Genomic DNA, 17931 nt, shown 5'->3' with positions numbered 1-17931 from the left:
GAAGTAGGTGGGTCACGGTGGGTGCCGGGCGTCTAAAACATTTTAAGTACTTGCCAAAAGTTGTTGTTCTTGAGTTACAGGAAATCCAGCAAAAATTATAAACTGGACAGCATTTCGAAGTTTAGCGAAGAAGTCGAAAAACTTCGTTTATTTTCTAATTGGCATTTTATTCAATTATGTAGGTATGTATGTATTTATCCAAATAGGCATTCTAATCACCTAGCATTAAACTTAACAAAAAGCGAAGACCACTTTTAACAAGCCTTTTTGTTAACAATAAAAGCATTTTAGTTAATAAATGGAATAAGAACATATTTATTTACATGCTACTCACTCAGACATGTACGTCAACTTGTCCAGGCAAATATGTCAGAGTAATTTTGAAATATGTCACTCAACTCGTGTACAACTCTTATATTATATCAAAGAGTAGTATAATATTATATTATATGTTTTATTGATAAGTGCACTACTTCTATTAAAAAGTTTGTAAATAATTCGGCTAATGTTTAATCAGTTGTTAAATTATACTACCACCCTTTATTAAATTGAACATTAGTAATAATAAAGGAGTGTACGGAAATGTGCATACTTATAAGTACTTACCAGGGATGTTGCGAATATCCGCATCCGCATCCGCAACCGCGGAACTTCCGCATTATTTTCAACATACGCATCCGCATCCGCATAAAATCGATGCGGATTTAATGCGGATGCGGATGTGGACTTTGTGGACCAGGTCGGTACAGGAACGTCTTATAGCATCGGCGTAAGTGCTAGACTGCTAGGTAATTTAGTCATTAACCAAAAAAACCTATTAGAAATGGAGTTCCATTTTGGACGCCGTACCGAGTGGTCATGCCCAGAGCGAACAAATAAACCTCATAAACGCGCAACGAAACAATAGCACCCATCGCCAGATGGTCGAGCATCGCCGCGCCAACATCTAAGAGCCATCTCGCGCTAAAGCTCTCGGGTCGCTTGCTTACTAAATTACAGAATCCCGTGAAAGTGTTTATAGTTACGGTTATCAGTGCACCCCAATTATAAAATATTTACGTGTACAAGTGCGTTAATCTGTATGCGGCCCGTGCCTGCGCAAGCCCACCGTGACGATCGTAGGTGCAATCGCTGCTTCATCAGCGGTCTAACGTCGAGACGCGGCGTCTGTCGTCCCCGCCTACACCACGGCCAAACTTGGTGAGATCGCTCCGAATCTGCTTGCTCATAGGCTAAAGACGCCCATCAGGCCCTAAACCTAAATCCCTACCCTAGGTAGGCAACCTAACTACGACTAAAGCTAGGCCCATAATACTACCCTAATCTACATAATAACTAGACATATTTTGACGGGTCTACTCTTCGACAATCGCTTGTTTATCCTAAAGAGCCTTAAATAAGCGAATAAATAACATAGGAAGGCACACATATTTACCTTCAACTACCAATTGTTAGTACTCCATAAACGGTATAGTATATAGATCAAGTATTGCACATAGTTTTCCCAGCTTTAATTCATACCAGCACTAACAGGCCACTGTTGGCTTCTACCGACTCATATCGTTTTAGGTAAGGAAGGCAGATCACTTACCTACCAGTTGATTTCAGTTATATCTAGTTTCATCTACCTAGTCTTTTTTATTAATAACGCCTTATTTTGCCAGCCTTAATTCCAGTACCTCTAGCCTACCACCATCGAGCTAGCTTTGGCCCGTAGCGCGATTATTTAGTAGGAACGCTGATTTCATAGCCAATTTAGTCCATTTTTATTATTCACGAATTTAGTTTGGTGCCATTGTTCCACATTTAATAATATTAAAGGATATCCTGAAATGGTAGATTATCCTACCTTAACAAGACATCAATCGTATAGGTGCAGAATAATATATATGTATGTTGTATTCCAGAGAATCAATTATCATAAAACAAACTATATGGTAACTACTTACACATAACAGGAACGATATTTGGTATTACCTACCTACTTTACTCACAATAACCCGAAGGCATATTGCTCCCCGGAAAGACCGAAATATCCACATCTGCCGCTCAAAAAAAGGGATTTCTCTCTGCAACTAGTTGAAACAATACCAACGCAACTTATTTGTAAAAGAGTACACATCTGGCACTATTCATAGTAGTTCTACAAAATACGGTCATTAACAGTAATAATTACGCAAGGCACTATAATACCTACGCAAGGGTTGTTTGCCTGCCATTGTCTCCATTTACAGGACGCCAGCGTGAACATAATAAAACAGACGGCCACAAAATCCGGGTTCCTTAAACAATTCTATTATACTGACAATAACGCCAAGATCCTCATAAACTTCATCAAAGAGTCCCGTATGCAATACGAACGAATAATCTTAAGAGACATGCTAAATAAGTCAGGAACAACGCCGAGGACCAGTAAGATTCGCGATATACTACACGGCAAAACAATAACCAAAGGGATAAAATGCCTACGAATGTGCTACCTAGGACACATCCTAAGACGGCCAAAACCGCACCTCCTAGAAGTAGCATATATAACTATAGAACCAAAAAACTTGAAGTTGGTAGACCACTCTACACTTGGGAAAACTCGCTGACACAGGACATGGAATATTACACCAGGCATCCATCTGAATGGATCAACATGGCAGACGACAAAGGCGAATTCATCTAAGCAGCAAGAAAAATATATCAACTGGACGAAACCGACAGCGAATCAGACGAAGAAGAAACAGCACCTCGAATCGACGAGCAAATGCCATCTCATGAGGACATCGACGCTTGATACAAGATACTACGAAGACCGAAACGGAAACGACGAGCAGCATATCACCAACGCTCTCCTTCAACGACATAACCTACCCCACCTATCTTCCAATATTGGCTTAAGGCTGCATAGCCGGCTGATTGTAACTATCCCTCCCCATCCCAGAGCGTGTCACTCCCTTAAAATTTCGTCCCCTGGTATGCCGGCTAGTCCGGAGCGGGCATGTCCCCGGCTGGGTGTGGCGCGTTCTTGTCTTCTTGTCTTGTCTTGTCTAACCAAAAAAACCTATTAGAAATGACCTGTCAAGCGTGAGTGGGACTTAATGTACGGAACCCTTGGAACGCGAGTCCGACTCGCACTTGGCCGGTTTTTGTAAATAAAAATTACTAAAATGTAATATTTGACGTTTTTTATGGCACTATCTTGACATCCGCATCCGCATCCGCGGATGTGAGTCTTTAAAAATCCGCATCCGCATCCGCATCCGTGGATGTCAAAAAATCGGCATCCGCAACATCCCTGGTACTTACCTAATGGGGTTGGCCGGTCGAAGTATTTTACAGATGGCGCTAGCATAGCTTGCCCTGTCAATTGATAAACCGTTTATACAACCAATCGAACACAAACCCACTCCTGGGGTTTACCGCGAAAACCGAAATTCTTTCTCAAAGAGTGACAGAGAAAAATGCTCGCAATTGACGAACTTCGATTTTCGCGGTTATAACCTTGGAACCACTTGAAACATAGAAGGTAGCATCCTATAGAAATGGTTTACGCGTGCCTCCGTGAGGGACAAAACATACGCAATGCGACGCTATGATTGGTCGAATTTATTTGTTGCTCACCATAATCCATACTAATTTATGGTGGGGAATAAAAAAAAATGTGAGACTGTGACAAGGACAAACAATAATAGCGCTTCCGCTGCTACTCCTACTGAAAGATACATAAGACTATCCCGTTCTGTCAGTTATCCCCACCACTCATGCCCAATCCAGTTTAATACTAGATTCATGACTTGAAACCATCTTGAAACCGACGACGTGATGGCGTTTGGAATAGCACGAGACCGTTCAGATACCACAGAATTATAATCTATAAAAGAAAATTCTCGCAGGACAGTCAGTAAAAATCAGAGGTAGATCACTTTCTTAAGTAGAAACTTGCTGATTTGGCAATTTCAACTAAAATTATGATGTTTCTCTATTTATCTACGATTATTTTTTTATTTTTTTAGTTGACGCAGGTTAACATCGTATCAGTTTCTGAACGAAAATTATTTTTTCTATTAATGTCAATGTGACACAATGTGACACTGACATTTCATAGGTAACATTGTCAAGTTCAAAATTAAATAAAATGGGATTTTTTCCAAAAAACTAATATCATGCTAAATATGAAATTAAGTCCATAACAGTTATGTTTCTTTTTAATCGGATTGCTCTAAATTCATTAAATTGTTACGCGAGATTATATAGGTGAGATTTGCTGATAAAAATATTTTATATTTTGGTTTGATTTTGATTCGTCTGATGTTTATTTTTACTTTATTATTTCAGCTTAGGCAAAAACTGCCCCTATGATGTTCTCAGACTGCGTAGAAACTGTACAGACAAAGAAATCAAAGAAGCATTTATTAAGATGAGCAAAGAAGTATGTCTTTTATGTAGTTTCGTAATCGATGATAGGTTAGTCGTAAGTCGTAATTAGACCCCGGACTTTTGTCGCAATGACGTCACAATAGGGTAGTCTGGGGAGTAAATGGAGCGGTGTTAATTAATACGCTTGTGTTAATCAGGCATCTACGGTATAATTATTACCTATAAGTTAATTGTCAATTGATTAATATACCGATATGGACGTTGTTCTTTCGGTAACTGACTCTACGTAACAAATCAAAAGTTTGCGGTGAGCCTACGTCTTCTATCAGAATATTATCCTTTTCAAAAAGGAAAATCTTTCCACCTCGATAGATGTTATTGGTAGGTTGGTACATATTTGAAAAGTTTGCTTTTATCAAAGCAGGAGTTGTAACGGTTCCTTGGATTTATTTGTATTAACTTATAGATGATTTATATCGTGATTATTAAATTTTTATTAATACAGCCGTATTAATTAACACCGTTTCATTTACTCCCCAGACTACCCTATTGTGACGTCATTGCGATAAAAGTCCGGGGTCTAGTCGTAATAGATAAAGCTAGCGTTGGCTCAAATGAAATAAAAACACAAATCTTAACTGGAGTGAATTGCCACTTTCGCCGAAATTATTTGAATTAGTTGTTATGAATATAAGCAGGCCATAGACAATCATACTATCTATTAGCTCAGCAATTAAACAAAGACAAACAATTAGTAGGTAAAACAAAATATAGTATTTTTTGTATTGTAAGTTAAACAACCATAATATATAAAGCTGCCTACAGCTAATACTTTTCAAGGTTCTTGTATTATTAATAACATTTATATTAGACTAGCGACCCGCCCCGGCTTCGCACGGGTTAACAAATTATACATATACCTTCCTCTTGAATCACTCTATCTATAAAAAAAACTGCATCAAAATATGTTGCTTAGTTTTAAAGGTCTAAGCATTCATAGGGATAGACAGCGGGAAGCGACTTTGTTTTATAGTATGTAGTGATAGACATCTTATATTTATATTTTATCTATTGTTTCCAGTACCATCCCGACAAGAATAAGGACGCCAGAGCACAGGAGAGGTTTGTTAGCATTGTGGAGGCGTACAATGTGCTCGGGAAGCCCAGTAGTCGGGCACAGTATGACATTCTCTACAAGAGCAATCAATCTGCCTATGTTCAAAAAACACATGTCCCTTGGAAGTGAGTATTTGATTCATTTTATTCTTTTATTCATCATCCTTATTAGGCTAGGATTTTTACAATATGCATATAAAAACACTTACAAAACATTACAATAAATATATAAACACATTATATAAAAACCCAACCTAGGGTGCCGCCAATAATAGGACCCAAGCTGCTGTTGGTCAGGGCCGGAGAGTGAGGAACCGACATACTATTTTATTAATTGTTAAATGCTGTTTGTGCGACTCTTATCTGATAATTCATAAATATTGTAACAAACTTTATTTATAAACTAACAATAGATGCTAATAGTGTAAAAGGCAAGTTTTTGGTAAGAAATTCAAAGGCAGTCGTGAAAGGGTGTCTTTCAGATCAATATTACATTATTAGATACTTTACTAAACAAAAGTTGATTTATTAAACTGAAATAGATGTCATATAAGTATTAAAGAAAAGTTTCAGTTTGTAATTTATATTATAGTAGTGTGACTACTTAAAAAACACAAATCAAAATATTTAATAAAATAATTTGATTTGTACCCAATAGTATTTTATACAATCGTGATATAATGGAGAGCTTTTCAGTCGAGTACCGTGTTTAGGCAACGAAGCAAGTAAGGTACGAGATTGAAAAGCTTGATTATATCACTATTGTATACAATACTTTTTCTTCTAGTCAACAAAAAAATGCTTAAAACTAGTAGAAGAATCATTTATATGTAGGTAAAAAAACCAAAAGTATACAGCTAAGATGCGCGAGCAGCCGCGATACCTTCATACTCGTACGCGATCCGGCCTCCGCGCCCCGCGCCCCCGGCCGGTTGGTCAACGACACCTCGTAACTCATGAGGCCCTGGTACTTGCTCCGCACTTTCGATTGGTCAATTTCATTATAGTTCACTAAACTGTATCGAAATTAATATTATAGTTGAGTTGGGGTCCCATAGTGAAAAAAGTATGCGATTTCACTTTGGTATACGAAGTCTTAATTCAAGCATTGCAGTCAACAAGTAGAAAATGTTGTTTTCTTTCGACTTTGGTGTACCTACCTTATGTATTAATATAAATAAATAATCAGAAGGAATATTATAAAAAAAAAGTGGAAAACTGACTCAAAATAATAAAAAATTCCAGCTTGCGTAACAACCCCGCCTACCACTACCACTACCAATACCAAAACACCCAGACCAACACACAGCGACCAAGAAATCAGAAGTCATACTACGGCGTGTCTGGCGTCAAGAAGATGCCGAATTACATGATTATCATGATCTGCTGCGGCTTCGGGTTGGTTGGGCTTGTTATACAGATGTATGTCATCAGGTGAGCTCAAGATTTTTATATTACTACTTACTTACTTGGCTGGCGCGATGACCCAAAATGAGTGTTGGCCTCCAACACAAGAGCACGCCACTTTGCTCGGTCCAGAGCGGTATCTCGCCAGCTTTCGCCGACGCTGAGCTCACGGAGATCTGCCTCCACTCTGTCCTGTCTGTCCGCCCAACGATATTTTGGATATACAACGATATTTTTTTTTATATTAATTATATCTAACCTCTGGTAATATTGTCATCTTTCTCGCGGTGTCCCGGATTTTTGCCACGGCTTTTCCGGTTTCCCCTCAGAATGAGATAATATGCTGAAGATTTTTATGTTCTGACCTCTGACAAGCCTTTTTATTTCTGGGTAACAAAACTTAACCTAGGATTTTAACCTAATTTATCTATGTATATCGTAAATTACTCCAGAACTCCTTTCTTCCATTTATTTCGGTCTTGGGCCTCCCAGATCCAGTTGGCCCCCGGTACTTTTATTATGTCGTCAGACCAGTGTGCAATATTACTTGGGAATAAAATCCCATTTTATTCTTGACCTTTATTACCGCTTAGCGTTTTCAAGACTCCCATTCTTGAAAGTTAAATAATAAGTATTCCTTTAAATTTCCAGGCATTCATTTCTATTACACCGGGAGAATATAAATGAGAAATCTCGAATAGCAGCTGAAGAGCTGGATAAGGTTCGGGCAGCGGCTGAAGAAAATGGAAATGAGGTATCAATATTATATTTCTAATAGTCAGGTCTTATGTCGACTGTACACCATAGATGTACTATTTCAGATTTACTATTTCAAATGCAAAATACCAAATAGTTTTGCGTTTTGTATTTCAAATGCTAAATGCAAAATAGGTATTTTCAAAATACTTTTTCAAAATAAAATACCTTTTGAGCAAATGTCAGATATTTTTATTTATTTTAGGTATTTATCATGAGAAATAGAGACACAATGCCGAGCCGAACAAAAACGTCTAATATCATGGCATGGCACCTTATGCATGACATTTTGGTCATATTTATCAGTACGCGTATCAATAAATTCTGTTATGGTATTAATAATAGTCCGTCGGTTCCTCTCTCTGCGGCCCTGACCACCGGCAGCTTGGGCCTTGCCCCGCTGCTGGCGGCACCCTAGGTTAGGTTTTTTATAATGTGTTTATAATATTTTTTTATATTATTTTTGTAAGTGTTTTTATATTTTAATTTTATATATGACACCGTAAGATTGTGAACCCGTTAGTTTATAATCTAACGTAGGTTAGGTTAGGTTAGATTATAATCTCCCTACCGTCAGTTTATAATGTAACTAGCGAGATTATAATATGACGAGTGTTTACAATTTTACGGTGACATATACATATTGTAAAAAACCAACCTAAGAGAAATAAATAAAGCAAATAATACTCACTTAAAATAATGTAAAAAACTAGACTAACGAAAAGAGAGCCATGGCTCCATTTTGTGACTTGTGTGGCCATTTATTTCGGTTGATTGTGCATCTAGTTCTTATTTTATTATTATTACACTTTTCTTTTATTAATAACAACTGGACTGGTATTGTTAAAAAGTGAAAAAAACATCAGTTTTTATTTATTACGCTTTTTAACAATACCAGGGGGCCGATTTTTGAATTTCGATCGCTCGATTTCGTCACTCGAAAATCGGTGGAAAACGGCGAGATGCTGATTTTTGAAATACGAGCGATATAAATTGTGAATTTAGTGGTATTGACCACTAGTTTTTGATTCTATTAGTAGAATTTACATGCCTAGTAGTGGAGATATTACTGAACGAAATACACGAAATCGAGCGGTCGAATTTCAAAAATCGGCCTCCTGGCGCTGGCGCCAGGCGCTAGCAGGCGCCTCTATCGGTCAAATTCGGCAATACAAGCGTCATTCGTTCATTTCATTTTGTTTGACTGGTAATGTTGGCTAAACTTAATCACAAAGTATTTTGCATTTTGAAATGAATATTAAAAATGCAAAATACGTTTCGAAAAGTATTTCAAATAAAATACAAAATGGTTTTTACTAAAAGGCATTTAAATGCAAAATACAAAATAGGTATTTTGCATTTTGTATTTGCATTTTAAATAGAAGTATTTCAAATAAATCGCATCTCTGCTGTACACACTCACCGAGAGACCCTAGGCGACTACTGCTCCTATCACGTCTCGCTCTTAATCATCTCGCTCTTCTGCGATTGGGTCGCTTTATTGCCGAAACTCTCGGCGAAAGGCTCTCGACGATTGTGTACAGCCGGCATTATCGTCATAAAGTTGAAATATTAACGGGTAGAAATAAACAGTAAAGCTAACACAGTAGAAGTAATAATCAGTACGTTGACTTCACTCAAGTGCTGAGGCGTCTAAATATACCCCCATAAGAGGCGCGGCATTCTGTACCTACATTGTTTCATCTTGAGATTTCGCTGACGTCACACATAATAAATAAACGAAAGGAAACAATTCTAGTTTATCCACTCATTGGTGCTTGGCGATCATTAATCTAGTATTTTAACTGGATGAGGGGTGGGGGGAAATGACCGAACGGGATAGTCTTATGTATCTTTCAGTAGGAGTAGCAGCGAAAGCGCTATTATTGTTTGTCCTTGTCACAGTCTCACATTTTTTTTATTCCCCACCGTAAATTAGTATAGATTATGGTGTGCTACAAATAAATTCGACCAATCATAGTGTCGCATTGCCTATGTTTTGTCCCTCACGGACGCACGTGTATACCACATCTATTAGGATCCTACCATCTATGATATTTGCGCCCTTAGAAGTAACTACCACCATTTTTTTAATTTTGCTTCAGTCTGAGCCTGTTTTGCGTGAGAATGTCCAAGAAAATGACAGTGCGTCCATCCCCAGCTATATAAATCATCCCCTTGGTGATTTGGGAGAACTTTTTGGAGATCTTTTTTTCCTACCGGAGTCTATGGAGACTATTCAGGTTAGGAGATTATTAGGTACTTATTAAAGTAGTCTTGGACGATATTTATTTGACATTTGTAGAGACTTAAAAACTTTAGGAAATTTGTGGTAAAGCACGATCACGAAAATTAGAACGTTTTCCTTTTGATGTATAGTTACAAATTTCGTCGCGTCGCGACAAGTACCAGCAAGTACATGCGGTCCAAATAAAGTCAGTTTTGACACTGTCAGTGACTCATGGTACGGGCTCTAGTAACTATTATTAAATCTGTGGCGAGACGTATGGTATACCTAGTCTAGTAACAGAAATAGTGAGTTAGCTTCTCACTTTTCTTGTTTTGAAGGTCGAGTCCGAGTCCAAGAATAGCTTTAGCGTGTTGGCCGAGGTTCTTCAGCCAGAAGACGAAGTTGAGGTACTGATTGTTATTTCTACTTTGTAGCAGTTTTCTCACACTTTAGAAAATGTTCAAAATATTAGTAGAATAGAATAGAACATAATTTATTCGTAAGCACAAACAATACATAAGTATTAGAACTAATTAAATTATTTTCAGAAAATATTTTAATTTGTTTTTATTTCAAGTAGACACACTACTATAAGTTATAAACTTTGAATAAATGTCATATACTAAGAAAAAGTGACCAAGGCCTCCAGTGCCCCAGGCTGGATGGCAGTGGCCATACTGTTCTACCTTAGAGGTGGCCAGGGGGCGCCATAAGCCTTCAGTATGAAGTGCATATACTTGGAAAAATTCGACCTATGCCGCTGTGGCCCGGTGGCCGAATGGCTCAGGCACCTGCCGCGATAGCAGAGGACGCTGGTTCCATTCCAGCCTGGGGCACTGGAGGCCTTGGTCACTTTTTCTTAGTATATGACATTTATTCAAAATACATAAGTAATATAAAAGAAAACACAAAATAAGAATTAAGTGCCACGAAATGGCCATAGAAAACCTACACCGTTTCAATCTTAAGATAATTGTGTAGGTATTGTTTGTCAAAGGACTATCTCATTTCAAACATAGAGAGAATCATACTATCTTTGTCTTATACTTATACTAGCACCCAAAAAAAGGATGAATATAGTATTTTTTGTTCTTATTTACTGACAATTTGGTTTGACCAACTATATCTCAGTCTATGAGCACAAAGATAGAGGAATCATATTGCCGGCTTGCTTGCACGTCTGCGTTCAGTGCACGCAACGGAGCACACCTCCCCGCTTTCTCACCTCGAAATTCGACAAACCTTGTGTGAAATGTAGATAGGAATTCGATTTTACACTTTAGGAGATTGCAAGCAGGTCATAACTCCTAGAATTAAAGTACAGTGCTACAGATGTAGTGCATAATTATTTTCCTTCGTATTTTTACGGAAACGTACGAACGTGTCTTGCTATTTCAGCCAGTCTCGGTACAAAAAGAATTGAGGTTGATTGAAGTAGCATGACAAATTAGACAAATACGAACGTTTCCGAGAAAATACGAAGAAAAACAATTACGCACTACATCTGTAAGGGCGCGTGTACACGGTGCCGCCTCCGCGCCGACACCGCACCGCCGCCGCTCCTCCGCGCTATGTACACGAGACGCGTAAAGCCCGCCGCCGCACCGCCGCGGCGGGTTTTACGCGTCTCGTGTAAGTACATAGCGTGAAGGTGCGGCGGCGGTGCGGCGGCGGCACCGTGTACAGGCGCCCTAACAAGAATTCATCGATTGTACTAGATGTGTAGTCTAAGACAAAAAAACCATGTTAAGGATACGGCGCCATGTGTAACATGGTAGGTAACTAAACTCAGACGCCAGCTTTTGACAAACAGTACAGCGTATTAGCCGACCATCTGAAATAATCAGTGAAACTTTCGTTAGGTATATAAAGCAAAGGCTCGTCACTAATACTTATTATTTTTTTGCTTTGAAATGAAGTCTATAACAGATAAACCTTTGCTCTTCTCTAAGTAAGAGTAAGCTGCAGAGTTAAGTGACCCTGCAAATACTCGTAAATTTCTATGTCGGGGGTCACTTAACTCTGCCATAGAGAAAAAAATACATAGATTGCTCACTCCATACATCAGTTTTAGTACCAAAAAGACTATCAGCATCTAGCATCGAGTAGCGGAACTATCAGTAATGCTACTTGACAATAGATGTAGCACCGACCGGAAAGTCTTATGCTGTTGAGATAAGACTTTCCGGTCGGTGCTACATCTATTGTCAAGTAGCAGTACTGATAGTTCCGCTACTCGATGCTAGATGTAGACACTGAAATTAATAATCTAACTGATGTATGGAGTGAGCACTCTTGTCTTATTATATTTCTCTATGACTCTGCAGAATACTGTAGTAAGCTGTAAAAATAATATGTTAAGGTTTTTTTATATTAACTTGTTGTTTTAGTTACAAACACGTCTTTTGCTGGAGAGAATAGTAAACGGAGCCAACCCCACCGTCGCCACCGCCTCGCTAGGACAAGAGCTCGCTACTGAGAAAAAGTGACTACACTGTTACACGGTGGAACTTACTTTTCTTGCCCTCGGGGGTATATTTGTATTTGCCTATAAGTTACGGTTATCCGTAACTTATAGGCAGATACAAATTTAGGCCAATTCTACGATATAAATTCGATACTACGATATCGATAGATATCTGATGGTCGAAGATGTAGACCCTCGAGGGCAAAATTGGACGGTTTTAGGGCTGATTTAGACGGCGCGCGAACTCGCATGCGATTTTAGTTACATTGCGGACTGTTGGTTACGTCCAATTCAACCGACCGATCAAAACCCGCAATGTAATGAAACTCGTATGCGAGTTCTCGCGTCGTCTAAATTAGCGCTTATGCCGTTCATAGGTAAAATTAGTGTTCGACCGAAGATTGGGTTTCGGTTTCGGCCAGTTTCGGCCAAAAATCATGTTTCGGCCGTTGTTTCGGTTTCGGCCAAAAATCATGTTTTGGCCCTAGTTTCGGTTTCGGCCAAAAAACACGTTTCGGTCGGACACTAAGTAAAATAGACAAATCCAGATCAGTTTAAAAGATAGTGACATGTAAAAGGCAAATTTTGAGTTGACCATTATTTTGCGTACTGGACCTTTCTTGTATTAACAGACGGGCTAGCACAGGAGTGGCGCGACAGTATCTCGCCCGCAAGATAGACTAACTGTCCCTCTTTAATTATTACAGTTAGAAAAAGGCGGGTGTAGTCTATCTCGCGGGCGAGATACTATCGCGCCCCTCCTGTGCTAGGCCTATAGAGAGTAGAGTTGTTATAGACTATTGTACCTATGTACTTATAAAAAAAAATTGTTTTCAAAGTTTAGTTTCACTAGATAGATATATATTTACTCAGCGCCTAATTTATCCTTACAAAATGTTGACTTGTCCACAAATTCATGGATTTTTTTTAAATGTGGTTATAAGTGGTTGTATGTGGTTGACGACCGGTCTGGCCTAGTGGGTAGTGACCCTGCCTGTGAAGCCGCGGTCCTGGGTTCGAATCCCAGTAAGGGCATTTATTTGTGTGATGAGCACAGATATTTGTTTCTGAGTCATGGTTGTTTTCTATGTATTTAAGTATTTGTATATTATATATATCGTTGTCTGAGTACCCACAACACAAGCTTTCTTGAGCTTACCGTGGGGCTTAGTCAATTTGAGTAATAATATCCTTTAATATTTATTTATTTATTTATTTGTTATCTAGTTAATAATCATTGCTCAGTTGTTTGATATTATGACTACGTTTTACAGCGTGTGTTTATGTACATATGTTGTTTATTAGAATTTAGTACTGTTAGACGCACAGTTGTTAGTTTTAATTGTTAGTACATACCTACATCAATGAAGACTAATTTTTGTATAAATCTGTAGATATTATTAAATTATTTTGATTTAATTTCTTCGTAATATAAATGTCATTTTGTAATTCTCTACTAAAAACGGATCGGGCCGGATCTAGGGCCGGATCTAGGGTAGAGCGAGTGGAGTGGCCTCTCTAGGCACCGGATGGCAAGGGGAGCGCCAAAATGGCAAAGGAGAAATAGTTATTTGTACAACAAGAGATCAAAGTTTGATATTTCTTCGAGTGCTTATTTTGAGTCCCGTGCAAGCGAAAGATTCTATAATACTCGCTACGCTCGTGAATCTAATTTAGAATCTTGAGCGTAGTAAGGGACTCAAAAGCGCACGAGATGTAAATAACTTTGATCTCGTGTAGTACACAACATTTTTCACCTCAGCAGTGAGAACATATTAGAGAACCCGAAAAATGTATTCCTTCTTCATCACTTACCTCTATTCACTCATGTTTTCTTAAGATATACCAACAATTAAATTTTCACCTCAGCAGCTCGAACAAGGGTACTTTGTTACTTAAAAACAGTGAGCAAAATCGCATTCTGCTCACTGAGTGAGCAAAATCGCATTTTGCTCATTTTGTCTCACTAAGTGAGCAAAATGCGATTTTGCTCACTGTTTTTAAGTAGCAAAGTACCCTTGTTCGAGCTGCTGAGGTGAAAAAAAAATTAAAAGACGCGAGTGTGGCGAGGAGGGGGGTGGAAAATACGCTTGAAAACTTCAATGAAGGGCGCCAAAACCCGATTTCGCTCTACCCTGATCAAGGGCTCGGGCCGGCACTGGCTGTTGTCCTACCTACAGTTTGGCCAAACATAACTTTCCAATTAAAGTATAAAAGCTATGTGCCAATTTCGTCTCGAACAAGACATTTTTGTTTTTTTTTTTTTTAACTAAATTATAATCTTTCATCTTACCTATAGGTATTAACGATGAAACACATCATTTTATCAATCAGTCGTTGGAATTTCAATCTAAATACCTACGTCAGATCTTTATTTAATCAACGTGACATTAGAAATGAAACGAACATGTATTCTGAATCAGTCATAGAAAATATTATGAACCTTAGTGCATTGAGATAAAGCTTATCATTGGTCATCATTAGTCTGCTCACCAGTTGGCGCCACTGGCGACAATGGCCTAATCATTTGGTGGCCTCTATACTGACATTTGAAACATTTTTTCAACATACCATATTTTTGCCCAATGTAACATTTGATTTGATTGATGTACCTATATTACAGGGGTCACCAATTAGTTTCTTCAGGGGCCCGGCTTTTTAAATAATATGACCATCCACCATCGGTTTATTAACTAAGTAAACAAATAATATAGTTCGGCGGTCCGGACGCGGACCGCGGTCCGTCATTTGGTGACCCCTGGATAGTATAGGTAGTTTACATTTGTCTTCGCTTATTTAACATAAGTAATAATATTAATAATATGATGCAGTATGAGTACAAAATTAAATTAGTACTTGAATAAGTAGTGTAAGTAGATCAATTGATATATTTTTAGCTAGATCATGGAATGGATGCAAATATTTTTGTAATTTTACATTGTAAATATTGTAAAAAAATGTTGAATATTTGTACATTAATTAGTAAAAAAATCCCGATCATTTTTATTTTATTGTATTCATTCTCGAAATTTGTAAGCACCTACATCTGTTATGCAAGTCTTCAGTACCTTATCGTAAGTACCTACGTATATACGAGTATGTATATAGTTGTAAAATAGTCTCTTTCTCTAAGATAAACAAAAACAGATACCTAATATACCCCAGGGTGCGTAGCCAACGTGCAGTTTTTAACTCCGTGGCGAACGAAACGCAACTGTCACTATAGTTAGTGTGGAAGTTTGATAAAGAGAGATGACTACGATACGCTACGGAGCACACGATTGGCACATTGGCTACGCGCCCTGTACGGGCCGTATCGTAGCTGAAGGCGCCGGTTCGAATCCGGCCTCCGCCACGTTAGGGCTTGGTCATTTTTTCTTCAGTAAGTATATGACATCTGTTTCAGTTTACATAATAATATGTTTGAAAAATATTATCATATACATACCTAAGCCTAATACCTAGCTTTTAAAGTTTTCAACAATTTACCTTTTCTAAAATAGTTCATCTACCATTTTTAATGTTGATTCCTTAGAGGATATAACCAAACGGAGACTCCTCTGTAATTTTCTGTAGGTGCAAAACGCCGGTCTGCCGATTTTTACGGGAGAGGGGCACGTCAAATGTATACGTAACGTAAAAATAGCCATGTCAGATATATCCTATATATCTAAGGTTGATTCGGTCAATAAAATGCACAAATTGCAGGGAATCTCCTGCGGACCGAGTCCTCACAGAATACGGGCTGTCTGAAGACGCCGGCGGCGATTGGTACACGTCTTCTTTCAGAAGCAATATAAAGGTAAGTACAGGCTCCTCTTACTCCCTTTTGGGATAAAGTATTGACATATTGACGGGATTGAGTTCAGCCTTGTCACTCACAAATACGAGCCAATCGTGCAGTCTTAGTTGCGAATAATCGCGCGCGTGATGCGCACTCATCAACCAATCGCGTTGTGGCGTTGGATTGCACGATTGGCTCGAACTCGTGTGCGTGACACCGCTGTACTGGCCCCATTCTTATTGCCCGTAAGGCCCGTCTTTAGATATATTTCAATCGGATAAAGGCGAAGCGTGCCGCACGCTTACTTTCGCTTCCTAAACAGAAAAATCCTCAAACTCTTCGTCGAAGTCCGTCAAAATCTACTTTAGCGACTTGGCGAGCGATAGCATGGAAGTGACACCATAAACGCTATATTCTTATGAAAACATGACGCTTATAGTGGCGTAGTGCCACACATTGTCGCTGCTAAATTGGTGCAGAGTTGGCTTAGGCGGACTCTAGCAAGCCTCAAGCGTAAGAGAGGCATTTCTTATTTAAGAAGACATGCATAACAATATATTGATTTAAACTAACACGATTCTCACTCATACTTTTATATTATAACTACCACGGGACTTAATCGCGTAAGACTTAAGTTTATTTATGGCACAGGCCACAGGCATATGGTGGTCACAGGCAGGCAGTGGAGTGTGGTTCATGGTCTCAGGGAGTGGTTCGTGGTCTGCCTGTGACCACGAACGTAACGTCACGTTCGAAACGTCAGGCCATAAATAAACGTAAGTCTTACGCGTTTAAGTCCCGTGGTAGTTATAAAAGTATGCATAACAATCTTTAAAACTGAGTAATTAGTTTAAAATTTTGCCTGCCGGCCTGTATTTTTGTTCTGCTACCGTGTTCTATTGGGGCTACAAAATACTATTCTATTAAAAATTACCATGTATGTTTACAGAAAAATCCTCTGGGTTTGGCGTTTGAAATTGAAACTTGGTTCGAGTAATTAGTGCGTGTAAAATGTAAATAATAACGAGTAACTTAAAAATAAATATTTATTGAAGTTAAATTTGTTTCTGTTTATATTTATAGAGGGTGGGGTAGCTGCCTTAAGAAAAGGGCCACAGCGTCTAGAAATTATTTTTTTAATTAAAGATATAGGTAAAATGTATTGCTATGTTTCACATTTATGTTTGATTTGAGGAAATTCTTATAACTATCCTTAACATTATGGATTTAACGACAATTAAGTACATTAAACTATACTAAAATACTTACCTAATATTCGCAGTAGGTAATTGCGACTGATTTTTACTAAAAACTAGGGAAATGTTGCCAAGCGGACTCCATCAGGGTCCCATGAGCCGTGGCCATAGACTAGGAATCCTCTAGACGGAGTTTAGAGCAATTATTTCATGAAAGCCAAAAATACTGGGGTGCGGGGGACGAGGTGAGGGAGTCCCGTGCCGTGATTGGTCCGTTCAAAGACACAAAAACGTCCGTCACACAAAGACACTGACTCGAAAATGGAGTAAAACTACCGTATATTTGTGGCAGAGGGGGTAGCGCTACTATCCTCAGTCTGGAAGATGTCTTGTCTGTGGCCGTGGCAAAATGGCGGGATAACGCGAGGAAGAAGAAGATTACGATTTTTACACTCGGATGCATCTGCTTAGTGCTTACAAAACTAGAAGAAAAATACTCCGCCTTAGGCGGGATTCGAACTCGGAGTTTGAGTTTTTCAATTTTCCATTTTCCTATTTTATGTACAAGACATTATCTGTTCTGTTTCTATATCGAGGCACAGAATAAATA

General features: G+C 38.6%; 1 protein-coding gene across 2 annotated transcripts; it reads left to right on the top strand.

Annotated features, from left to right (window-relative positions):
* The first annotated feature begins 4092 nt into the window (after positions 1-4092).
* LOC134653422 (dnaJ-like protein 60) lies at positions 4093-17179 on the top strand. 2 transcript variants are annotated; one of them, XM_063508783.1, is made up of 10 exons: positions 4093-4242; positions 4324-4417; positions 5447-5607; positions 6727-6915; positions 7540-7642; positions 9750-9887; positions 10213-10281; positions 12265-12359; positions 16050-16143; positions 17075-17179. In XM_063508783.1, exons 1-10 carry the CDS (start codon positions 4184-4186, stop codon positions 17120-17122), a joined length of 1050 nt encoding a protein of 349 aa, XP_063364853.1. In that variant the 5' UTR covers positions 4093-4183; the 3' UTR covers positions 17123-17179. The 2 variants fall into 2 exon arrangements, with proteins under 2 accessions (XP_063364853.1, XP_063364854.1); XM_063508784.1 differs by lacking the exons at positions 9750-9887; positions 10213-10281.
* Positions 17180-17931: the final 752 nt, after the last annotated feature.

Source organism: Cydia amplana, chromosome 13 (genome assembly GCF_948474715.1).
Source record: "Cydia amplana chromosome 13, ilCydAmpl1.1, whole genome shotgun sequence".
NCBI lineage: Eukaryota > Metazoa > Arthropoda > Insecta > Lepidoptera > Tortricidae > Cydia > Cydia amplana.
Note: the sequence above shows the minus strand (reverse complement) of the source record. Positions and strands in the feature narration are given on the sequence as shown.

Excerpts from the sequence above, each read along its gene's own strand:
- LOC134653422 (XM_063508783.1), top strand. The coding sequence starts at position 4,184 with ATGTTTCTTTTTAATCGGATTGCTCTAAATTCATTAAATTGTTACGCG. Across the intron at positions 5,608-6,726 it reads AAAACACATGTCCCTTGGAA|CTTGCGTAACAACCCCGCCT; the intron begins GTGAGTATTTGA and ends AAAAAATTCCAG. Across the intron at positions 16,144-17,074 it reads CTTTCAGAAGCAATATAAAG|AAAAATCCTCTGGGTTTGGC; the intron begins GTAAGTACAGGC and ends GTATGTTTACAG.